Below are 26521 nucleotides of genomic sequence, written 5' to 3'. Positions count from 1 at the left end.
TGGACTAAAGGTCGCTGGCTCGAGCAAGGGGTTACTCGGTCTGCTGAAGGCCCGCGGTCAAGGCACATATGAGAAAGCAATCAATGAACAACTAAGGTGCCGCAATGCAGAACGAAAACTAGTAATTGATGCTTCTCATCTCTCCGTTTCTGTCTGTCTGTCCCTGTCTATCCCTCTCTCTGACTCGCTCTCTGTTTCTGTAAAGGAAAAAAAAAAAAGAGTGAAAATCAGAACAGAAGGGGATTTTAAAGAGGAAGATGATGAATTCAGTATAAACATTTTGATTTTAATTTTGAATTGCGTGTGGCTCATTTTTGGGAGGTGTCTGTAGCCATTGAAATTAGGCTGTGTATTTTTTTTATCCCAAAGATATTTTCACTCCTATAATCATGTTGTATGCATGGCAGTTTAGGAGCAAGGGCAGAGTTGAAATATATATGTTGTTTTATTGTGCTAATGCACAAATGTTTGTATAAAATCATGTTTCTAGCTATATCAGCTGACTCATATGAAGGCAACTACTATTTTTTCCCAACCTTATTTTAAGGCAGTGCACATTAAAAAAAAAAAGTGAAATGTTTAACCCTAGGTATAATTTTTTAAATGTGGGAGGTAGGACAGACAGAGAGATGAGAAGCATCAAGTCATAGTTGTGGCACTTTAGTTGTTCATTGCTTACTTCTCCTATGTTCCTTGACGGGGGTGAGGGGTTCCACTCAAGCCAGTGACCCCTTGCTGAATGGAGGCAGTGACCCCGTGCTCAAGCTGGTGAGCCTGCCATCAAGTCAGTGACACGGGGGTTTCGAGCCTGGGTCCTCAATGTCCCAGGTTGACGCTCTAGCCACTGCGCCACCACCTGCCTGGTCAGGCACAATTATTTATTATTGCTGTTCTTGGGAAAAATAAAAGATTGTGACTTACACAATCTTTTTGTGCTTTTGTGCTTATGACTCTTGCTCTTTAGTTCTTTCTGTGTCTCAAGGTCAGATGTGACAAGCTCGGTCCTTGACAACGGAGTTTAGTTTTCTTTCGGGTCCTGTTCTTTCCCTAGGAATGTGTGTTTTGTGTGTTTGCCCTTACAGTAAGTACTGTACGGTGAATCATAGTTTTTCAAATAATTCTCCCTGCTTTATCTCAAACTCTTACATCCAGTCCTTTTAAAAATTATAATTACCTGCAGGCAGGCAAAACGTACAGTTTTTATGGCTATTGGTGCCAGTAGGACTTGAGTTGAGCTTAAAATTCAACCAAGATTTTGCGGAATGCTTTACATTACAGAGGCCTTCTCAGTTACATTATGTAACTGAGGTAAAAGAGTTACATATGTTTGTGCTTGAGTAAAATACTTTCTTGGGCTTTTACTTCTGTAAACATTATTTTACTTACATTAAGTTCTTCATATGATCCCCTCAGCAGTGGTGGTAGGGTAGATGCTATCCTCTTTCCATCCCAGCCCTGCTTTGCCAGCGAGGAAGCTGGTCGGCTCAGAGAGGTTGTGGCAGCACTCAAGGGAGCTTGGTTTGGAACTGAGGTTTCCTGATTCCAAGTAATTTTCTTTTAATGATAAAATATTTTGACCAGTGATAAACTTGGAATGATGGTTTATCTGGCCCTTGAAAATGCTAAACTAGTTAGTCGTTCTTAGAATTTTACTTGAGGCTATTTTATGACCCTATGAAGTATCTAAATTGGCTGAATATAATACTCTCTCTCATAGACTGGTTAGTTTGTTTCTCAGTCTCAAAAACACGCTCCTGCAGCAATTTGTGTCAATGCATGTGCGTGCGTGTCTGTGTGGAGATAGATATCTTTATCTGTAGAATTGTTGATGAGCATCGTTAAGGCAGAAAACACCTGCATTTGGACTTGCTGACAATACTGCTTTCTAAATTTTTCTTGTGTGACCTTCACTGAAGGAGAGATGGAAGACCTGCTACTCTGCTTTGAATACTGAATTTTACCAGAGGCCTTTTATGGATTTAAGTATGAGACAGTCCTCTGATTTATTTCCTTCCTTCCTTCCTCCCTCCCTCCCTTCCTCCCTCCCTTCCTCCCTCCCTTCCTCCCTCCCTCCCTCCCTCCCTCCCTCCCTCCCTCCCTCCCTCCCTCCTTTCCATTCATCTTCCCTCCTTCCCTCTTTCCCTTTCTCCCTCTCTTGCCTTCCCTCTCTTTCTTACAGAAAATCTGGTCTCTTAAAAGAAATTGCCTGTATTAAGAAATAAATAGACCCTATTGTAGCAGAGGACCAGAAACTTCCCTTGAAATTTTTAAGTGTTTTCTTGTGCAAAAATTCAAAGTATTTTCAAAGAAGGCCATGATTTAAAAAAAAGCATTCAGTCTGTGATGTCTTTCAGGGGATATGCCTTGTTTAGTATGATGATGTACAAATGTATCTTCACACTCATATCTTTACTATTTAATATTGGGTCAGTAATTTCTTTTGAGGGCCCATTAGCCATAAGTATTCCATACTTATGTTTCGTGTTTCTTCTGCAGAACAGTGAGGTTTGGACAGGCCCCTTCCCTCAGGACCTGTGTGCCTGAGATGCAGAGCCAGTTCAGCTTCAAGGTCAGCTGCTACTCCTGAGGACGTTAGTGCTTCTTGGTGGCTGTGTCCTACCACTCACAGTTGTCTGCTGTTTGCTAACCATTCAGTGCATGTGCAAGAAGAGAACACATGAATGCACCATCTCTGGCCTCTCGTCCTCTTAGGTTTTCTGCATTTGTTCATTCATTCAGCAGGTATTTACTAAGCTTGTGCACCTTCCAGAACTAGGCCCTGGAGATAAACATAGGGAAGAATCTCTCAGTGTGTAGTAACTAGCAAGGGAGAGAAATATTTAAGTAAATAACTGTAGCATGTGTTAAGATCAAACGGCAGGATGGACAAGGCTGTGGAGAACACGAGGGGAGCCTGTGGGCCCCACCCCGCCAGGCCGTTGTCCACCTACCTGCTCTCCCCTCTGTTTTTCCAGACACCTTCTTCTTTCATCCACCTGCCCCTGCCTGGTGACAAGGAAGATAGAGCTAGATGTTTAATGTGGTTTGGGATCCACTTCAAACCCCCCTTGATATCACCGGTGCCATCTCCCAGGCTTGTGTGAGAAAGCAGATTAAGTGAATGCTACTTGGAATCTAGACGTGAGACCCGAGGATCAGAGCAGGGCCTCCTCTCGGTGGTCTGTTGCGGAGGGGCAACAGTGAACAAGAGATAGGGCTGCTTTGTATGATCCGTGGACTGTAATGGAGAGAGTGAGATGCTTTACTGCTCTAAAAGCCTTACCAAGGGCATTTGAAAGCAGCCCTTGTTTCCACTCTGGCTGAGTTGCTGAACCCTGAAGATTTAATCCTTATTACTGATAAGAACAAAAAGAATGTGACTTATCTCTCCAATCTCTGCAGAGATGGAAGGAAACACCATTTCTTGGAACATGATTACGCCTTATTTGACAGCTTTTCGGTTTGCCCATTAATTTAGGTGTTTGAATAAGTAAACGCAGTTGGGGGGAGGGCGTTGAATATCATTTACTTTATGAATGTGATAGTTCCTTTTTGAAGTGATCCCCCTCTTACCCCTTCCTCCATCATTCAAACAGAGTTTAAATATTTGCCAGTACAGATGTTTGATTTTTATCTTAGCTCTTTTCTTTGTTTAACTTTATTCTCATGGGTGGTTAAGTGGAAGATAAGGGGGTTCTTGTTTAATCCTTTTCAACTGGTGTTGCTCAAATATTTGCAGAGCAGACACTTCCCAGAAAGAATGAGCAGGAACCTGCTTGAATGGAGGTGAAGTGACATGTCTCCCTGTCGTATCCTAGTAAACCAGACACTGTTGGGCTGTTGCTAGGACTAGTGGGTCTCGAAGGCATGACCGTTTCTGAGTGTCCAGATCTTCTTTTAAAGGCTCCTGCAGCTATTGGTCAAGGGATTTTGCCTCCTTTGCTTTCCAGGAAAATGTGTACTGTGCTTCAAATGCAACCTGATAGTTCAGCAGCCCCGGAGGCAAGGACCTGCCTTGGGTTGTGAACTCTAGCAGAAGCCTCCCAGCATTTGCTTCAGACCAGCTTCTGAGCTGATACCAGGTTTGGTTTCCAGAAGAACTGGTTTTGTTTGTTTGTTTGTTTTTAACCTTTTGCACCCATCTCAGCATTTTAACAGTGATTAAAAAACAAACAAGTAAAAAATCCTCACTACCCCATGAACTGTCATCATACTGGCCTTGCTTATGGACTCCTCTATCAACTTCAGCCTTGCTCTTCCAAGATCTCCCCAGGAATTGGCTTTTTAAAAATATGACCATAAAATGTCCATGAATAATACTGCATTTCACCACCGCCCTTGGAACTGTGGGTGTGGCCTTTGTGTGCTGTGTGATAAATTTGGCAGCCTTGGCTGGAAATGTTGAGGAAAATCCAGGTTTCTGTCACTTTCCATAGGAATTTAAACAAAGACCAAAAGAGAGATTGAGGAAGCAAACCCCAACTGGGGCATGTGTCTCTATCCTTTATAGCTTTTTCTTTCTACACCGCGACTCCACTGAAAAGTTGATTTACACTGTGAATCGAGGCTGAATGAAATCCAATTGGAACTCACTTGAACAGTTTTGATGTAAGATTCAAAGCTTCTGCAAATTTATTTTATCTTCTACATTTGCCGATCTCCTGCTTGTAAATCCTGTTGAAGGAGAATAAAAATGACTGCAGCCTGATGGGAATTAAATGTCTGAAGTTCAAAGCAGTTTGCACATCAGAGCAAGCGTCAATCAAATGAACATCTTGCAAGCCAGGCAGGGAGTGAATTTCTCCATGGGGAAGAGATCAAAGTGGGAGTCACAGTTCTGTTTTCTCCCTCGGGATGCAGTTTCGATCAGTTGTTCATGAAAGTAAATCCAGAAGGAAGGATTTTTTTTTTCTTAAGGGGGAAGGGAAGATGGAGTTATTTCTCATGAAACTGAATTTCAGGCACTGGTTTTATCTTATAAAAAATAAGTATAGAAAGCAATCATAATCCAGTATCTCCTTATTTTGGAGTGAGGATCTACAGGAGATTTAAAAAGGATTATTCTCTCATTGTTATTACTTTTTTAAGGCACAGATAATTTGAATTGCCTGCTCATTTTAAGTGAAAATTTATTATTATACCATAAACCTTGAATTAGATAAATGTGACTGGCAGCTAATATACTTCTTCATAAAAAATCTTTTAGGTAACCCCTAAGAGTAAGTGACATGTTTTGATAAAGTATCATAAGCGTGAACTTTATATTTCTCATAGTCTCCGAATCAAGGTGAATAGTATATTTCTTTTTATAAATGATATATATTCATAAAAGGCATTCCTGGCCTAGACGAGGCAACCTCCGGGGCCCAGAGGTAAGCTAGTGTAACAAGATGGCCAATCAAGACTTTCTCCAGTGTTTGGAGAAGAGAAGCTGGCACCAGTGAGTGTGGGTGAAGAGATAATCACAGGGCGTTTGCTCTCGTACTTTTCTCTCCTAGCTGGCTCACCAGCTTAGGACGCACTGTTCCCCTGTATCTCTTAAGCCCCCTGTGGACACCTGCTGTCCTACATGACTGCCACATCAGCAGCATAGGCAAGGGATAGCAGCAGGGTGAGGCTCATTTCTAGACATTTTGTGTTCGCTCAGCAGGAAGCACATGCTTCCTGACTGAGATTCAACATATATGAGGGAGCTCGGACAATTGAGACTACAGTCAGGCCGTTGCCACTTAATATCATCCAGCAAGAAGCAGGAGGATGGAGGCCCTGGCCGGTTAGCTCAGTCGGTTAAGAGCGTCATCCCGATTGAATCTATGTTGATACAATAAATTAAAATTAATAAAAATTAAAAAAAATAAAAGCATCATCCCGAAATGACAAGGTGGCAGGTTTGATCCCCAGTTAAGGCACACACACAGGAGAAGCAACCAATGAATGCTTCCCTCCCCCCTCTCTCCTTCCCTTCCTCTCTCTATCTCTCTAAAAGTCAATCAATAAAATAATTTAAAAAAAAATAAAAAAGACCTGATTGGAGAGTCTTCCTGGAGGGCAGAGGTTGCCGGTTTGATCCCCGGTCAGGGTGCATACAGGAACAGCTTAATCTTCCTGTCTTTCTCTCCCCACCTCTCTCTCTGAAAAAAAAAAAAGAAGAAAAAAAAAGGCAGCAGGAGGCAGGAGAGTGCTCAGTATGTCTCCAAATTCTTGAAATATCAGAATGTGGGAGCCTGAGAGAAGTAAATTAACTTAAAACCACCACTATTCACTACATGAAGATTACTCAGGAAGCAAGAATTAAATCATATTCTGAAATGAAGTAACAACCTATTTGACCCCTTACTAAGTAACCTTTCAGAACCCAGATGCCCTTGAGCTAATGAACCGATAGCTGAGCTTCTCCTGCAAGGCAAGATTTATTTATTCTACAACATCAGGAGAATTCTGTGGGTTCCTTCAGCAAAAGAGCTTCTTCGAGTATTTTACATTTTACTTTTGGATCAAGTTTGACCTCTGGATGGCTGTGTGTTTGCACCACCTCGTCTGGAGTGTCCCTGAGCTTCCTGTTCTGCCTTGCCCACATTCATGTGAGACTTACATCATGGCCATTGTCCATTACATATTCAGCATCTTGTATTCATTGTCCTATGGGAGAAATTTTCAAAATTTAGTGCAACTTTCTCTTTCTGGGTCTTTTCTTCCTTCTCTTATTATATTATCTTTGTTGTATCTAAGCCGTTTGTTCAGTGTCCTGAGATTACCAGAATGCTGGGGTCTTTTTCTTAGAGGAGAAAGTTGGTACTGGGAAAAGAGGCACACTAATATGAACTGGCCCCGGGTCTGCTATATCTCTGTTCCACACAGACAATGTGTATGTGCTCGCTCTGCTATCCTGGAGCTTCTCGGATTTCCGTGGTGAATGGGAAGGGAACTTGAGGCTTTACTGGAATGAAATGATAAAAAGTAACTCAAAATGGCCGATTCCATAGCTATGCCAGTGGTGAACATATTTTTAATCTAAGTTATCTCTACTTAATAGAGAACACTTGTCTTGATCTCTTCCTCTTCTTGACTGTCTCTTCCTCTTCCTCTTCCTCCCCATCCACATCTTTGTCCACAGAGGGCTTTCTCTGTAGCTAGCCATTGTGAAACCTTATGTTTAGTGACTGTCATTTTCTATTAAGTATACAACAAAGATTTCCCCTAAACCCTACAATCTTTCAGCATAATCCTTTCCTTTGAGAGAACTGAATTCTACTTCAGCTGTTTTACATAATGTGAGTGATAATTTATTTGTTGATTTATTGAGATACGGTGTAATGTATTCATTATGAATGAGAGCACAAGTATGTTCACATCTTGGTTCTGCTAATCCCCCGCTGTGAACCTGGGGCTTAACAATTTTAAATTTGTGTGCCTCAGTTTTCTGGTCTTCAGGTGGAGATAATAATAGTATCTCCCTCAAGGTTTGAGAATATTAGGTGAGTTAATCCACATAAAATACTTGAAATATACTTGACGTATGATAAGCACTTTAGTGGCTGTTAACTGTTATCATTACTAATACATTCAATAATGGTTATTATTTACTAAATATGGTATATAGGCTCTGAGGAACCATTTTCTGATTTAGTTCTTAACACCTATGAAAGCAGTACTATTATTAATATCATTTTATAGATGAGGATAATAGAGGCTTAAAAAATAATGTATAAGAGTTTTATTTATCAATAAGCAATTTAAACCCACACTCCAGTCCAGGTCTGTGTACCCCTCAAGTTCTGACGATGGCATAATCGTGCTTTGCCAGGGTGCAAGTGCCTTATTCATCCTAGATGTTCAATGAAGAAGACTGAGTAAACTACCCAGGACTTCCAGTGATTTATCTCTCTGCCCTTTCTCATTAGTCAGTCATTAATGAAAACTTACAGAATATACATTCCCAGCAATGTGCTAGGCCTGAGAGAGAAATATAAACCCTCAAGTAATTTACAGCAATGTTTTTCAACCTCCAGTCAAATCATACACCCGATAATTATCTATAATTATCATACAACATCAGAGTAGTTAACTTTTTCATGGGCTGGCACCAGTCCGTGGACCGGCGATGGAAGAACACTAACTTACAGTCCCATCGGGGGAAGTAAGGCTTCTCAAATATGCAAAAGGTTTTAGAGAAAATTGGGAGTTCACATACTGTGTGGTAGGGTTTAGAACCATAAGGCTGTAACAAAATCGGAGAAGGCAAAAATAAGTAAGATAATTTATTTATTACTTATAATAAATGATACTTAAAATTTTTGTATTGATGAGTATTTTGTTGGTATGAGTAGAATCTAAAACCAGTCAATCTATGTTTAATGGACATCACCTGTGATCACATATGTTAAGCCTGATTTCAAGATATACAAAAAAATAGGAAAAGAGACACAAGCATGGAGTTCAGATGCAGAATGACACTGGTCAGTTTGGAGGAAGAAAGGGTCATCAGCAGCTGGAACTGACAGGCAGGTTTTCAGAAAGAAGGATGTGGAGAGCGGGGCTTTGCATGGACGCAGTGGACACTGGACAACATCACAGTTGGGATCCCCAGTTGAGGGGCCGGTCTGGTTAGAACTATATAGGTTGGGAACGAGTGAGAAAATGGTTGGGTAGATTATTAATGACAGGCACTAACTACCTTGTGAAGCCTTTTATGACTAAAACATAGTTACTGAGTACCTACTTTTGTCAATGAGTCCCTTCCATTTTTACTGTTAGAAAAAATGTTTTCTTTAATGCTCTTAGAGAGGATCTTTCTAGCACAGCAAAGAAAACAACTCTGTAGAATTAGTCACCAGATCTCCCCAGTAACCAAGAGCAAGATTTCGTTTCACAAAGGCCCTGGGAATCTCTGCTTGCTCAGCATGGGACTTCAGCCTTCTCGAGGGGTGGGGCCGAAAGTGCAGGATCTGGCCACGGAGACTTCATCTGGTGAGACGGGAGCTCTCTCGAAGCTTATACTTTACCTGGAAGAAATTTTCAGTAACTCCTTGAGTTGCTCCTTTGAGCAAGTTCTTCCTTGTGTGTCACTCCAATTAAGCAGTGTGGTATGTGACTCATCTTTGGACAGGGAGTTGGATGACGGGATTCAAGTCTCTTTTAGGTCCCTGACTTCTGTGTGATCCTTGGTGTCACTTTTCTTAACTGTGAAATGAGTCAGTTTAGAAGGGATTTTTAATTTGTACAGCAAAGCCCAGGTGTGCATGGCAGGCCGACTGTGTAGTCCACAAAGCCTAAATATTATATGGTTTTATTAAAAAGTATGTGAGAGCCCCGGAGGGGCAGAGCATCGCCCCCTGGTGGGCAGAGCATCGCCCCTGGTGGGCGTGCCGGGTGGATCCCGGTCGGGCGCATGCGGGAGTCTGTCTGACTGTCTCTCCCCATTTCCAGCTTCAGGAAAAAAAAAAAAAAGTATGTGAGAGCATAGATTCATTGTGGCATCGAGAGCATGGAGGGCAAGTGGGTCACTTGCCAAATGCTGCTCTTGCTTTATAGAGTTCAACTGCTTAAACAAGAGGCGGGACAGTGAGATTACATTGCTTTGACAGCATGCACACAGCCAGCGCTGATCTCTTCTTTTCTCTCCATCTGTGGCTTTTGAGGCAACAGTCTTCTCATCTAGACAAACTAGAGCGGGTCCAAGGAAGAGTGACCACCACGTTGGAGAAGCAAGTGTGTCCTTAGAGGCACAGTTGACAATGTTGATACAATTCTGTGCTGGGTAAGAGGCTGGGATAAAAGTCTCTTAAAATCAGTTATCTCCTTCTTTGAGATATGTTTCAAAACAAGACTGTTTAATTTTTGCTTTGGAACCCAACACATCATGTGAAAACCTAGCCCCCTTCCTTACATAATTAGTTCATTTTTGTAGCTCCTAATATGTCCTGAGATGTAATAGACAGATAATCAAAGTTCATGTGTATAATCAAGTGGATCTTGAGTTTTCGGATTGTTTCTCCTAGGTGATACAGATGTACAGCTAGCTTCTCTACCTGTGGTAATGGAATTTAATTAATTGCATTTATCATCTGAGGTACACATTTTAATATGAGTTTTAAAAAATTTAATTTCAGGTTGAATTTGTCAAAGTTGGGGGAAACTCTTAGAAATGTCATGAGTTCTCTCAGTATCTGAAATCCTAAATAGGTTATTTAGTTCAATTCTTTTTCTCTTTTGTTTCTTCTGGATTAAGTTCGCTTTAAAAAATACTCTTTATGACTAATGAGTTGGTATATTTTCATGTTAGTTTATTGCAGATGGTTGGTAGCTCTAGCAATTGAGTCATTGATTACACTAGTACTTTTGGTCAACTACTAGCTAGAGTCTTAGCATTGTTCTAGTTCTAATATTAGCATTGTACTACCACTGGAAATCAGAAAAGACCTTGGTCTTATTGACTTTACAATCTAGACTGTGCAAACTATGTATCATGTACATGAAAGGAACTTTGGTACATTAGTTATAATCTTTTTTTATAGCTTTGGAAAATAAGTTTTTATTATTTTCTTTTTCCCCCTCCAGCTAAGAAAACTGAGGCTCAGAAAAATCAAACAACTTGTCCAAGGACACACATTTAAGAGTGATATAGCAGAGATTCAAATCTAGATCTTTCCCACTCCATAGCCATTCTTTCTCCTTCACTATGGTCTATTTTTGTTCTTGGTCATTGATTTTCAGACAGTGTAATTTAAGGAATTGTTTCACATGTAATATCAGAGCTCAAGTCTGAATTTTTGTAATTCTAGTCTGAATCTATTTTCTGCATGATTTTGTCAATAGTACCTTCCTCAAATTCATAGAAGAAAAATTGGTTTGAAGGGTGGTTTTTAAATTTCTTTTTTAATTGAATTTATTAAGGTGACATTGGTTAATAAAATTGTGTAGGTTACAGTTGTATAATTCTATAATACATCTGAGTATTGTATTGTGTATTCATCACCCAGGAATGGTTATTTATCTCCTTGGAACTGAACTTGATTTCTAAAACCTTCTAGATGCAAATGTTTTTTCTGCAACTGTTTGCAGTGATTTTTTAAAAAAAATATGTATTTAAAATCTAAATCACAATTTTTCTGTTTATGAGCTGATCTATATTTTATATACAGTATGAACTCTTATTTTTGCTGGTTTGTTTTTCTAGATTGAATAACCACCAAATAAATATTGCTGATTATCTTCTATTCTTTCAGATTCGATGGGAACTTCAATACCAATGTATCTAGAACAATTAGTTGTGATCGACTTTCTACGACTGTTAATAGCCGAGCCTTCAATCCAGGACGAGACTTAAATTCAGGTCAGTGATCTTTCAGTTTCATAAAAATAAATTGTGTTGCACCACGTTCAAGCATATGAATAAACGTATTGCTTTAGACATTTTCCTTTGGGTTTTAAAGAAAAATATACATTTAAAATAGGATATTTCTTTTTTTTTTTTTTTTTTTTTTGTTTTTTTCCGAAGTTAGAAATAGGGAGGCAGTCAGACAGACTCCCTCACGCGCCTGACCGGGTTCCACCCAGCATGCCCACCAGGGGCTGATACTCCGCCCATCTGGGGTGTTGCTCTGTTGCAACCAGAGCCATTCTAGCGCCTGAGGCAGAGGCCACAGAGCCATCCTCAGCGCCCGGGCCAACTTTGCTCCAATGGAGCCTTGGCTGCGGGAGTGGAAGAGAGAGACAGAGAGGAAGGAGAGGGGGAGGGGTGGAGAGGCAGATGGGCGCTTCTCCTGTGTGCCCTGGCCGGGAATCAAACCTGGGACTCCTGCACACCAGGCCGACACTCTACCACTGAGCCAACCGGCCAGGGCAAAATAGGATATTTCTTGCTAGAAATTTGACATTCAGAAGAGGATAAGGAAGAACATTGAGCTGGTCTATATATATAGGACATGCCAAGTACCTGGCCAGGCTCTTTAACCCATTATCTCATTTGTTAGGAGTATTATATTTGCTATTTTAAAGGTTATTTAGGAGACCCAGTTATCTTTGCAATAGGAGATGTTGAGTTTCATTTGTATTTCCTATTTATAATTTTGTAATTTGTTTTGGGGGGCATTTTGGAAGAATGATGAGGGTACTTTTCTACTAATTACCAGTGTAGTGATGTTTTAGGCTGAGTTTGAACTTTCTTCCTGGTCTCAGTGGAACCCAGCTCTATGCAATAGTTACAACTGCGAGGATGCCTGTGCCATATAACTTCAAAGTGACATACTTAGTGGTGGGATTCAAATACTTTAACAACCGGTTCTCTGCCCTAATGACCGTTTTAAGCCTAAAAATCAATATACCGAAAGGCAGTTTATTATTTCACACAATTAATACTTAAATAAGAACAATAAAAGAGGTACACAAAACTAGATTATAAGAAAGAGTTTTAAAATATTAATGAAAAAATATTAAATAATACCTGACAAAAGAACAATACAAGTTGTCACCCCCTGGTGGTTCGGCACTTTTTCTCCTTACATTATATGTTTGTTTATTCAAGTAACAAACTTGAAGGAATTAAAATGTAGTATTTCATCAAAGGCATAATGAGTTTTATGAAATGAATAAATAAATATTACAAGCATAGTCCGTCAAATTTTTTTCACCTATGGACGGAATAAACATTACTACAGGTGCTTAGAATATGCTGTTGCGTAGATGAACGTTAAAAAAAATAATAAGGAATGTAAATTTGTTATTTTCACACTGGGCAGCTGCACAGGTGCCCACCTTAGAGAGAACCCAATTTCAAGTGTTGTTTTAACAACCAGTTTGCCGAACTCAACCAAAAATTCAGTATTGGTTCTGCCAAACTGGTGCAAACCAGTTGAATCTCACCACTAGACATACTGTCTCTACTTTCTTGCCCCAGAGTTTCAGTTTATATGTCTTACCCTTTTGTCTTGTTAAACACACTTGTTGATTGACAGACCTCAGATCCTAAAGATTTCAGCTTTTCAGAGCTGGAAGGGACTTTAGAAATCACCTACCAGCCTGAATTCTTGGCCTTTACCAAAGTGTCCTAAGACTTCCTTTATTGCTGGAGAGATGAAGAATCTAATCTTTAAATATGAAGAACTGTATTTCCCAAATTCCAGGTCTCTTGCAGACATGTAAAACCCAAGAGAAAAGCCAGAGGACCTAAATATAAATATTTACATTTAGACGCCTTGTCCAGTCCTAGTCCAGGGAAGAATTGTAGTCTTTGGGACTTGTTTACACAAACTAGGTAATCTCTTAGGTCTGGAAAGATAGACCTGTAAGCTTTATGTTGCTTGAAGATCATAAAACTATAGCTAGCTAAGTGGCCCATCCTAAATCAGCCAGGCACCTATCCCTGGTCGACAAACTGCGGCTCGTGAGCCACATGCAGCTCTTTGGCCCCTTGAGTGTGGCTCTTCCACAAAAGACCACATGCGGGCGCTACCTCGATAAAGAATGTACCTACCTATATAGTTTCAGTTTAAAAAATTTGGCTCTCAAAAGAAATTTCAATCATTGTACTGTTGATAATTTGGCTCTGTTGACTAATGAGTTTGCCGACCACTGGATGGATTCAGTTTGTTTGTTTTTTATATTGGTCTGAAAATCTAGAACCCTGGAGCAGGTGAGATTTCCTACTAGAAAGGATGCTGAATGAAAATAACTTGTATGGACCTGTGGTGGCGCAGTGGATAAAGCGTCGACCTGGAAATGCTGAGGTCGCCGGTTCGAAACCCTGGGCTTGCCTGGTCAAGGCACATATGGGAGTTGATGCTTCCTGCTCCTCCCCACCTTCTCTCTCTGTCTGTCTCTCCTCTCTCTCTCTCTCTCTCCCTCTCTGTCTCTCTCTCTCCCTTTCTCTCTCCTCTCTAAAATGAATAAATAAAATAAAAAAAAAATAACTTGTATGAAAAATCGTAATTGAAGACAGCACAGAAGGGCAGAGAAAATGAGCCGTGGAGGAGCCCATAGCTGGCACAGCACTGGGCCGGAGCCTGAGTTCCTCTGCAGAACCTCACCCTTCCCTTCACACTTGCACAGTCACACAGACATGCTGCTCGGTCTGAAAACTTGAGGTTGAAATAGCCGTCTTTGAACAGGATCAGATTTAAATGTGTCCTAGAAATATACAATTTAATCGAACAATATGTGTAGTTAAAATTTTTACAATGCGTGTTAACTTGTGGGCTATTTGACTTAATAAGAAAAAAAATTAGTGCTTCTTTATATCTATATAGAAGTTCTGGAAGGGCTCATTCATGAATGTTAATAGTTACCTTTTTTTTGTGATGGAACTGTGGGCTATTTTTGCATCCTCATTTTCTTCATTTTAAACTAGGCATACATTGCTTTATAATCAGGAGGAAATACAAGAAGAATGAGTTATAGACTACTTTCCAATGTACTTTTAGCTCCCTTCTGGTAGACAACGCCTTTAGTAACAAGTCTCTGCTGCTGTTAGCTCCTGTCTGGTGCTGAGGTCCTAGATGAAGCTCCATTACCTTGCTGCCTGTGTGTTGGGGACAGTAAGGAGGGAAGGCAGTGGCAGACTCAGGGTGGTGCGTGCTTACCTTTGAGCCAGAAGGATGCTCCCTGCCTGGGTCACTAACCTCAGTGAACCAGACCTGGGAGGATCTGGAAGCTGCTGCAGACAGGCATGGCTATATCCTCATTGCCTTATTTTATATCTGTTTCTAATAATGAACACATTGTTGAGCTCTTTCTCCATCATTAATAGTCGTATTATTGTGCCTTTTTCTTAGTGACTACCAAAGCCTTTCGTTCTGCCAGGTAATTAATGGCCTTCCACCTACTAACTAGAATGAATAAGTATAGTAGAAATTCATTCAACAAATATTTACTAATCATCTTCTATGTGGCAAACACTCTCTCTTGAGTTTTGATAAGGAGGAGGGTGGTGAGGGTGGAGGTGTGTAGTTAATGGTCAGATGTTGAATTTTGCTACTTCTAAGAGCACATCTCAAGTATAACATAGCACGTAACAAGAGTTGTTCTCAGCACAGTCGATGTAGCTAGATTTACAAGCAGCTTTTGGCGTTCTTCAGGTATTTGAGAGCTGATTTGCTTGTATGTCCAGGTTGTGACGTTCCACCAGGCAGTGGCTGCATCCCAAAGTCCACATTCTTGGGCAATCATTTGTAGCAGGAGAGGAGTGGTAGATGGTGAAGGGTGACCTCAGAGCGCCTTCGTTTCCTCCTCTCTGGCTCACGCCCCTTTCGGAGCAGAATTAATGCACTTCACCAGCTATCACATGTCTGATGTTTACATCTGTAAGATGTCCAGCCTCGGGCTCCTTCAGACAGCATATAATCCATCAGTGAGTCCCTAATTGATAACACAGTTTCAGGTTGCCTTTCAGACTAGCTGGAAACAGACTCACATAAATTGTAAACGATTCTTAAGTTCATGTATCCAAAACTAGGTCATGTGTCCATCCATCCAACACACATGTGTATTCTTTTTCTTAAAGCCACTTCTGCCAGATCTCTATTTTCCAAATTGACTCCTTGTCCCTGATTCCATTCAAATAACAAATGTTTGACGGTGCACGTGTTACATTACAGTGCCAGTCATGCTTTGTTCAGGCTCTCTCCTGCTTTTATCCCTAGTTTCTCACTTTCTCTCTCTCTCTTTTTTTTTTCTTCAAAATTCCTGCTGAGCTACTTTCTGGTGCGAAGCCTGATCCCCAAAGAGAGTTTATTTGAAGAGTCCAAGGAAAGTTAGTTGCCTCTTGCTCTCTAGAGTTATACAATTGAGGGGAGAGTAGAACTGGGAGTTTGTCTTTCTCGGCAAAAGGAAAAGTGTCTGGACTTTCTTTTTGTGTTGGATTTAAAGAACATTTGAAGTTGCAAAGTTTGATCTTGGAAGCATTGCAGTCTTCATTGAGAAATGAGATTCATGGGGTGTACGGGGCATTTGTAAGTTGTGTGACAGCAGTAGACGCAGGAGATATGGGTGGGCGCTGCAGGCTGTACTGGTTTCGGTGACTTCCTCACTTTCTGTGAATGACAAAGATTGGCTCTGTACTGTAGGTTCCTCTCTTTTCTTTAAAATACTATGAAAATTGGCCCTGGCCGGTTGGCTCAGCGGTAGAGTGTCGGCCTAGCGTGCGGAGGACCCAGGTTCGATTCCCGGCCAGGGCACACAGGAGAAGCGCCCATTTGCTTCTCCACCCCTCCGCCGCGCTTTCCTCTCTGTCTCTCTCTTCCCCTCCCGCAGCCAAGGCTCCATTGGAGCAAAGATGGCCCGGGCGCTGGGCATGGCTCTGTGGCCTCTGCCTCAGGCGCTAGAGTGGCTCTGGTCGTAACATGGCGACGCCCAGGATGGGCAGAGCATCGCCCCCTGGTGGGCAGAGCATGCCCCTGGTGGGCGTGCCGGGTGGATCCCAGTCGGGCGCATGCGGGAGTCTGTCAGACTGTCTCTCCGTTTCCAGCTTCAGAAAAATGGAAAAATAATAATAATAATAAAAAAATAAATAAAATACTATTAAAATTGTCTGTTAAATACGCAAATACCAATGCAGCGAAAAGCTACATTCTACCTAAAAACTTTAAAGAATAAAAATCAGCCAAACTAAGAATTTGTGGTTTGTTTTTACCCCAGCTTCATGATTGCATTAGGGTCATAGAAGATGTGGTAACTATTTATATAATAGCTAAAAATTACTCAGTCACTTAGAAATCCAGATTTCTCAGTGTGTGATTCAGTTTCCATTCATACGTGTGTATGTGTGTATGATATATATATACATGTCCAAACTTAACTACACAGAGGGCCCTTCACCTTGATTCCCTTTCAAGCTCTATTCCTGTACTGCAAACTCTTTTGAGCCTGAGCAGGTGCAGTGGATACAGCATCAACCTGGGACCCAGGTTCGAAACCCTAAGGTCACTGACTTGAGTGCGGGCTCACCAGTTTGAGCATGGGGTCACTGGCTTGAGTGTGGGATCATAGACATGACCCCCTGGTCACTGACTTGAGCCCAAAGGTCACTGGCTTGAAGTCTGAGATTGTTGGCTTGAGCAAGGGGTCATTGGCTTGGCTGGAGCCCCCGGTTAAGGCACATATGAGAAAACAATCAATGAACAACTAAGGTGCCACAACTATGAGTTGATGCTTCTCATCTCTCTCCCTTTCTGTCTGTCCCTGTCTGTACCCCTCTCTCTCTTTCTCTCAAAAAGAAAGAATAATAACTATTTCTAGTCTAGTCGTAGAGTTTCTCACAGCAACTCTGTTATACTGATTTCACAAGATTATTTGCCACATATTTTCTCATAAATATAATGTCCCTTAACATACATGATCATAATGCATACAGCCCTTTTTTAACTTAGCAAATGTATGGGAACATTCTTTTGTGCATATGTAAATAAATATACTTCTCTATCATTGGAGTAGTGACAATGTAATAGTGTTAAATTAATGCCTCTACTCCATTTCAACATTTAGAATGTCCCAGTTTTTCACTATATCATTGCTCCCTTGAAAGATTTCAAATGATACTTTCACAGTGTTCCTTGACTGCTGTGTGGCAGTTGAAATGTAAACATCCCACTCCCGTTCTCCAGGTTCCATTTATCCTCTGTTCAGCCCCTTTCTGTTCTCCTCGGCTCCTTTTCCATTATTCTGTCCTGAAGGGTCAGTGTCTCCACTGTTCTCCCTCACTAAGTTTTATCTCCCTGAATGTTCTCAATTTGGCTAGTTCCTCGACTCCCACTGCATGCTGCTGAATTCCAGATCTTCATCTCCATCCATGACCTATTTCTGAGTTTATTTATCATGTAACCAACTACTGGACGCACATCTGTCTATAATTCTCCTGCAGTGACCTCAAAAAATTAAACAATCAAAACACAAACTTTCCCCTAAATGTTATTTTCCCATCTGGTTCACTATCTCCATTGCCGGTACCCCCGTCCTGCTTACCTGGGGAGTTCTCCTCGTCTTTTCCATTCAGCGCAGGTTTAATGTAACAGTTTTGACTTAAGTCAGTGACCAGATAAAAGCATGAGTGAATGAATACTTGTCAGGTATCTACTGTGTACGAGATACTTCAATAAGCATTTACCTGTGGGTTCCTCTTCCAGCTTGTCACACCAACATGTGAAATAGGTTTTATCATCCCCTCTTCGTTAAGGGGGAAACTTGGCTCAGATTTTGTATAGTTTACAGATTTGTCTTGAATCTCCTTTGTTTTCTCCACTTCGAATGCCACAAACTTCGGTCTTCATTGCCTTTCTAGAAGAATAATTAATGTAGAAATATCCCAAAAGGTTTCTCTGTTTCTCTTATCTCTTTTTTCAACATATCCTGCATACTGTAGGTATTTTGGAAATACCTGCTCTGTAACTCCACATTTCAAAAACCTCTGGTGGCTCCTCTCTACCTCTAAGACAAAGGGGGAGGCCTTTCAACTTCATCTTCTGCCCCTTTTTCTTCCTTAAGCACTCTGAGCTCTACCCTCAGGGAATCACCTTCGTTTCTTCAAATCACCAGTCTATCACTTCTCCATACTTTTGTTCATATTATTCTTTCATCCTAGGATACAATGCCTGCCTTCTCTGACTTTCATAATATTACTCATTCCTTGGGGCCCAACTTCTTATAGGTAAGAATTCCTTGTCTGTTGTAGCTTGTTGGGTTTGCCAGGAGGCAGACTCACACACAGCTGGGGGCCGGGAAACCTATGAGGAAAGGGAAGGAAGCAGGAATGAGCAGTGGAAGAAAGGGGCTGAGAGTCTCAGTGGAGTCCTCGTCTACTACCAGCAGAGCCTGGAGGCTGGGGTGGCCCTGTCAGAATTGTGCTGGCCCTGTTACAACTCTTCCTTATTACTTTACTCTACTGCTCATTCTTATTATAGAATTTTAATTTTTACATGGGACATCTACTAGCCACTCTGCTCTAGTAAGTTTATTTTTTGTGTGCCTGCTGCTCAATCTAGTACACAGTAAATGCTTATTGAATAAATGAATGAATGAAACAAACTAGGATTTTATTTTTGAGTGTGTTACCTCATTTTTATCAAGGAATAACCAAGTCTTTGAAGGACCTCAGTGAAGGAGGAAATGTGGCTGTGCTTTGCTGTAAGATAGCACTAGTTTCCTTAGCGTAGCAGCAAGTCAGCACGCATGAATAAATCGCTCAGCTACGCAGGGTGACCCAGACTGTGCCAGTGGACAAGATTATTCACGTGAATGAAATTAAGTGTGCTGAGTCCAAACACGCAATGTACTCTAGAAAAATCCACCCATCGCTTCTTAGTACCTCCTAAACCATTTTATACTTTGTCTTACTCTTACCATGGAGACCCAAGAAAGTGTCCACTCTATCTTAGGTGAGAAACAGGCACAGAGAAGTTAACTAATCTGTGTAAAGTCGGACAGAAAATTGTCAATATTGACATATGACTCTACATTGTGTCCTGACTCATTCAGTGGCCTCCCTACAATAGACTGCTTAAGATGAAGAGCTATATCTCCACTGCGTTTTGCCTTCTGATGCTTGAAGCTTTTTATATCTAAAGCCAAACTTAGAATCTTCTCTCTTCCTACCCAAACCTTCTCCTTGGCTCGTGTTTCCTATATCAGTTAATGGTGGCCTTGTACTTTTCTCCAAAGTTTGAGACCCAGAAGCAACCCTAACTCCTCCCTCTCATTCCTTTATAAAGTGCCTCTCTCATTTGACAACTGTGCGATCGCATAGTACTTGGTGGCAGACATCAAGATGATTAAGACAGAGTTCTACCCTCGGAGAGCTCATAACCAAGTTGTGCATGTGTGTGTGCTGGGGGAATGGGGAGGAGGAGGAAAATCAACACTCAAGTACAGTGACAATTCATGCTAAGTGCTGTTGTGATAAAGATGAGCCATGGCACTTGACCCAGATTGTGAGGTTGAGCTGTGTCTTTTTTCTTTTCTTTTTTTCTTTGATTTGAGAGGGGATTGGAGAGAGAGAGGGAGAAGGAGAGAGAGAGAGAGAAGCATCAACTTGTTTCACTTAGTTCCATTTAGTTGTGTATTTATTGATTGCTTCTCACAGGTACCCATACTGGGGGTAGAACCCACAACCTTTCAGCGCATCGGGTCGATGTTTTATCCACTGAGCTCCCTGGCCAAGGCCAGTTGAGCTGTGTCTTCACAGACAATAGGATTTATCCAGGTGACATGCTTGTGGCAAGGACATTTCCCATTTCATAATCTGTGAAAAGTGCAGACAGCACGGATTGCTGTGTAAGAGGAAGTAACAGAAAATTAAGATAGTGCTAAGCCAGATTTTAATGGGCCTTCTGTCCGTCAGTCTGAAGAGTTTTGTTTAGGGTTTGGTTTTATGTTTAGCTTGAAGGCAGCCTGCTGACAGACTTTAAGCAGGGAAGACGAGAGAGCTTTGTGGGGAATGGGTGGAAATGTCGTAGGCCTGGAAGGAGAAAACGGGGTGGACTATTAAAGGTCATCCAAGAGTGGTAGGGGTGGTGGGGAGAGGCTGCAGCAGAAGCAGAATGGCCGGGCGGGGAGGGGTGGGAATCAGTGTCCACTACTCTGCTAAGTTGCTTGGCTGAGAAGAGGAGAAAGGTCACTGATAACTTAGAAAGAGGTCAGGTAGAGAAAGCGTTTTATTGTTACTGCTGCTGCTAATAGTTTTGTTTGTTTGTTTTGTTTTTAAGACTATTAGCAGAGAGACAGTATAGAAAGTGAAACTAAGGAAACAGGACAGTGACATTTAATGTCTTGGTTCACATGTCCCAAACCTGAGTGAGCATCAGAGTCACCTTGGAGAGCTTTGTCAGAAATACCTGTCTTTTGGCCCCCAGCTCAGACCAGGTAAACCAGGATGCTGGCCTGGTAAATCTTGGGAATCTGTAGGTTTCAGAGCTGATTGTGAGGATCACTCAGGCTTGAGAACACCATTCTTGTTGTTTCTTACTCCTTCCATGAGTGTCTGAAGGTTGCCTGGACCTTTGAGTCCTTTGGGAGTGACCTGCTAGAAAGGAAGAGGGTAGAGCAGCAGAGCCTATACTGATTTTGAATTGCCCAAGAAGTTGACTCTGGATTCGGAGCCCAAGGCAAGGGCTGAATCGAGGACTGAATGGACTGGTTATTTTGCATTATGGAGTTAGCCTAGAGCAGACATGACAAGCTTGGAACAGAACCAGAGATGTGAGGATGTTCTCCACTTAGTGTTATACTAAAATAAATCCAGTGAGATTGGTGGGTCAAACATCATTAGTATAATTTTGGCAATGGGCTTTAGCTAGCATAATCAGTGTAATGGAAAAAATCACTGGGCTATAGGTTCTGGATTCATTCAGCTCAGAGCTCAAGTCACTCTTACCTTCCTGAGTCAGAATATTCTTAACTATATAATGGGAGCAATAATATCTCTTTGGTGGCCCTCCATTTCCTGATTCTTGCTTGCTGCCTGAATAATAGATAAAGCCTACCTCATAGGATTGTTGTAAAAATTAACTGAGATACTATATAATGAAAGACTCAGGCCTGACCTGTGGTGGCACAGTGGATAAAGCAGGGGGTAGTCAACCTTTTTATACCTACCGCCCACTTTTGTATCTCTGTTAGGAGTAAAATTTTCTAACAACCCATTGGTTCCACAGTAATGGTGATTTATAAAGTAGGGAAGTAACTTTACTTTATACAATTTATAAAGCAGAGTTACAGCAAGTTAAAGCATATAATAATAATTACTTACCAAGTACTTTATGTCAGATTTTTGCTAATTTTGGCAGAATAAATCTTTATAAAACAACTTACTATAGTTAAATTTATCTTTTTATTTATACTTTGGTTGCTCCACTACCGCCCAGCGTGAAAGCTAGAACGCCCACTAGTGGGCAGTAGGGACCAGGTTGACTACCACTGGGATAAAGTGTCAACCTGGAACACTGAGGTCACTGGTTCAAAACTCCAGGTTTGCCCAGTCAAGGCACATATGAGATGCAATCAGTTAACAACTGAAGTGAAGCAACTATGATCTCGCTCCCTCTCTCTCTAAAATTAATAACTAAAACCTTCTTAAAAAAGAAAAGAAAGGCTCGGTACATGGTTAACTGCTCCCTCTGTGTACCGCCTCTGGAGAAACATAAACAGTGTCTGGGGGTCCATGAAATACAGCCTCGCCTGAATACATGGTAACATGGTAAAGTGGTACTCAGAATGTGAGTGAGGAGTAGGAATTGGAAAGATGTGATAGGGCATAAGATGCCAGAAATTTTGTTAGGAGTCTTAAGAATGTTAGTTTAATACCTCTCCAAAAAGATGTCTGTGGCACAGACTATGACTGAAAGGTGCCATATAATTTCTGGTTTGTTGGGGAAGTAGGTGTGTTTTTATATGTCTGCAACTTTGTGTATTTAGGACAGCTCTTGTATTTTGTATTTGGTCAACTGTGGGAGGTAGATAGCTTTGGGTGTTTTGCTTGGTGGTGTTGGCGCTGGGCGTCAGAAAGTCCAGAGGTGGGAGGGAGCACAAACCGTCTCTTACAGAGCATTTGCCTTTTGTCCCTGCCCCAGTGGACAATATTGTTGAGAAAAACAAAAGTTACAGCCCAACTACAAGTGGTTTGTAATCCGTCTCTTTCTCATCAGCCTGGGGATTTTAAACATTGAAGACGGTAGGCAAGAGTTTGGGAACGTTGTTGGTTTTGTTTATACTGAAGAGGTCAATGGCTCTAGAACAGATTCAATGTAGATGGTGAAATTGGAAGAATACTTGGGGGCCGTGGAATCTGGGACCCATATGTCAGAGTCATGCACAGTTTAGTGCACTGTTTGCAGGCAGATCTTGAGACTGAATAAATAGGAGTTGTAAAGAACACCTGAAAAGGCGAAAGGTATGATTTTAGCTGCTTCTCTGGTAACAGTTTGGGTGTTGAAAAAAATGCCAGTGGGTATCACAGAATTGTCCGTGCTTAGAATTAACATAGGAACTATAAGAGAGTTTATTGAAGGGTAGGAAGAGGGGAATGGAGGAGTAGTTTGCCTTTAAAGGGCAAGGTGCCAGTGCAGTGTTGGTAGTATTGTGGTGAGCATAGCTGCCTTCCAAAGGGCAAGGTGCCTTCATAGGTAGTTCTTCATTATTTAAACACCAATGTTAAGAGTTTCTCCATCTTTCTCATCTAAGTATTTTTTGATATTGTTTAGGTGGTTTATTTGTTGTTTGTTTTTAATTCAGTGAGCAGAGGGGAGGCAAAGAGACAGATTTTGCATGCTCCCCGACCAGGATCCACCTGGCAAGCCCACTAGGGGCGATACTCTGCCTGTCTGGGGTGTTGCTCTGTTACTCAGCAACCGAGCTCTTCTTAGCATCTAAGGTGGAGGCCATGAAGCCATCCTCAGTGCCCAGAGCCAACTCACTCCAAGTGAGCCATGACTGCAGGAAGGGAAGAGAGAGACAGAGACAGAGAGAGAGAAGTGAGAGAGGGTGAGGTGAAGAAACAGATGGTGGCTTCTCCTGTGTGCCCTGACCAGGAATCAAACCCAGGACATCCACATGCCGAATCCCCGCTCTACCACTGAGCTAACCAGCCAGGGCCTGTTGGGACATTTTATTTAGCCTCAGATTACTATTAGTATCTTGTAGTGCTGAGCAACAGCTACTTAGTAAAGTTCCTCCTTTAATTCTTCTTCTTTTTTTTGCATCAAGTTGCTGAAACCCAATCAGAAATTTGCTTTTTCTATTTGTAAATCTGTGTACTTCCCTCCTGTTGGCCTTTATTTTTTGCCCTCATAATGCTTTTCTCTTTTGGTTTCTAAAGAGGGTCTTTGGGAGTACCTTGTCCAGATCCATTACTTTACAGATGAGGGAATTGGGAGGACACAGGTAAGAGCCTAGACCAAGATCATCATTCGCTAATTCACTCAGCAAGTACTGACTAAGTGCTTCCTAAAATCCAGGCTTGGGCCAGTAGACTAGAAATGTGCTGAGCAAACCTGACTTGGCTGCTGCCTTCAGGGAGTTTACAGCTCCTCAGCATGCAAGACACAGATCAAATACCTTCCAAAATAAATACAACGAGCTCTACCCGTATTTTGCTGTGAAGGAAAACACGAGGTGCTTGTTTTTAAATTTTTATTAATTTTCATTTATTGTGTTAACGTGGATTGAAGTGTCCCACTGAATAAACACCTTCACCCCCAACCACGTGCCCCCCATTATCTCCCTTTGTCCCCCTTCTGCTAACTCCCTCCCCCCTTCCCTCTGGGACTTGCTGTCCTGTTATCTGTATCTATGTGTTATGTATAGATAATTTCACTAATCCCTTCACCTTCTCTGATCCCATCCCCTCATCCCCCTCCCCTCTGACAGTTGTCCCTCTGCACCCCATGACCCCGCCTCTGCCTCCATCCGTTCCTCAGTTCACCATGTTCATTAATTCTTCATATAAGTGAGATCATACAGTGTGTCCGTAAAGCCATGGTGCACTTTTGACCAGTCACAGAAAAGCAACAAAAGACTATAGAAATGTGAAATCTGCACCAAATGAAAGGAAAACCCTCCCAGTTTCTATAGGATGATGACGTAACACCGTGTGTACAGTGGAGCAGCCCACGGCCATGCCAGTCGAGATGTGGACGGTACAGAGGAAAGTTCAGTGTGTTCTGTGGCTCACTAAATTCGAATCCGTGACCAAAGTGCAACGTGAATATCGGCGCATTTATAACGAAGCGCCACCACATAGGAATAACATTACTCAGTGGGATAAGTAGTTGAAGGAAACCAGCAGTTTGGTGGAGAAACCCCGTTCTGGTAGGCCATCAGTCAGTGATGAGTCTGTAGAGGCTATACGGGATAGCTACCTAAGGAGCCCTAAAAAATCTGTGCCTGAGCCCACATCGAACTGCACTGAATAGGTATGAAACTGGGAGAGTTTTCCTTTCATTTGGTGCAGATTTCACATTTCTATCGTTTTTGTTGCTTTCCTGTGACGGGTCAAAAGTGCACCATGACTTTACGAACACACTGTATAATATTTGTCTTTCTCTGCCTGGGTTATTTCACTTAGCATAATAATCTCCAGGTCCATCCATGCCTTACAAAAGATAAGATTACGTTTTTTAATGGCTGCATATTATTCCACTGTGTATATGTACCACAGCTTTTTTGTCCACTTCGGACACTTGGGCTGGTTCCAGATCTTGGCTATTGTAAACAACGCTGCAATAAACATGAGGGTGCGTATCTCCTTTTGAATTCGTGTTTTGGGATTCTTAGGATATATTCCTAAAATTGGGTTAGTTGGGTCAAAAGGCAGTTTTATTTTTAATTTTTTGAGGAAATGCCATACTGTTTTCCACAACAGCTGCACAAGTCTGCATTTTCACCAGCAGTGCAGGAGGGTTCCCTTTTCTCCACATTCTTCCCCGGACTTGTTATTAATGAGCACCATTCTGACAGGTGTGAGGTCATATCTCATTGTGGTTTTAATTTGCATTTCTCTAATGATTAGTGATGCTGAACATTTTTTCATATGCCTATTGGCCATGTGTATGTCCTCTTTGGAGAAGTATCTATTCAGTTCCTTTGCCCATTTTTTAACTGGATTGTTTACCTTTCTGGGGCTGAGTTTTAGAAGTTCTTTATAAATTTTGGTTATTAACCCCTCATCAGATGTATTGACGAATATATTCTCCCATTGTGTGGGTTGTCTTTTTATTTTATTAATGGTGTCTTTTGCTGTGCAAAAGCTTTTTAGTTTGATATAGTCTCCCATTTGTTTATTTTGTCCTTATTTCACTTGCCCACGGAGATGTATTAGCAAAAATATTGCTACAAGAGATACCGGAGAGTTTACTGCCTGTTATCTTCCAAGATGTTTATGGTTTCACGACTTATATTTAAGTTTTTTATCCATTTTGAGATGTTTTTGTGAATGTTGTAGGTTGATGGTCTAGTTTCATTTTTTTACAGGTAGCTGTCTAATTTTCCCAACACTATTTATTAAAGAGACTGTATTTACTCCATTGTATACTCTTGTTTTCTTTGTCAAATATTAATTGACCATTAAGGCATGGGTTTGTTTCCGGGTTCTCTGTTCTATTCCCTTGATCTGTCTGCCTGTTTTGAGTACAATGGCCTTGTAGCATAACTCGATATCAGGAAGTGTGATACCTCCCACTTTGTTCTTCGTTTTCAAGGTTGCTGAGGCTATTTGGGTTTCTTTTTGGTTCCATATACGTTTTTGAAGTATTTTTTCTAGATCTGTGAAGTATGCCATTGACATTTTAATAGGAATTGCATTGAATTTATAGATTGCTTTAGATAGTATGGACATTTTAATGATGTTAATTCTTCCTATCCATGAACATAGTGTATGCTTCCACTTGTTTGTACCTTCCTGTTTCTTTTTTCAATGTCTTATAATTTTTCAAGTACAAGTCTTTTACTTACTTGGTTAAATTTATTCTCAGATACTTTATTTAGTTTTTGTTGCAATAGTAAAGAGGATTATTTCCTTAATTTCTCTTTCTGACAGTTTATTGTT

At 41.2% G+C, this 26521-nt stretch overlaps 1 protein-coding gene across 1 annotated transcript in view; it reads left to right on the top strand.

The window, feature by feature from the left end:
- Window positions 1-26521, top strand: part of CACHD1 (cache domain containing 1) — a 265693-nt gene that overhangs the window by 160319 nt on the left and 78853 nt on the right. Inside the window, exon 4 of the mRNA XM_066268985.1 lies at window positions 11226-11332. Within this exon, the coding sequence (XP_066125082.1) occupies window positions 11226-11332 (107 nt within the window). The remainder of the gene's footprint in view (window positions 1-11225; window positions 11333-26521) is intronic.

The sequence above is a fragment of the Saccopteryx bilineata genome, chromosome 3, assembly GCF_036850765.1.
Source record: "Saccopteryx bilineata isolate mSacBil1 chromosome 3, mSacBil1_pri_phased_curated, whole genome shotgun sequence".
Classification (NCBI taxonomy): domain Eukaryota; kingdom Metazoa; phylum Chordata; class Mammalia; order Chiroptera; family Emballonuridae; genus Saccopteryx; species Saccopteryx bilineata.
Note: the sequence above shows the minus strand (reverse complement) of the source record. Positions and strands in the feature narration are given on the sequence as shown.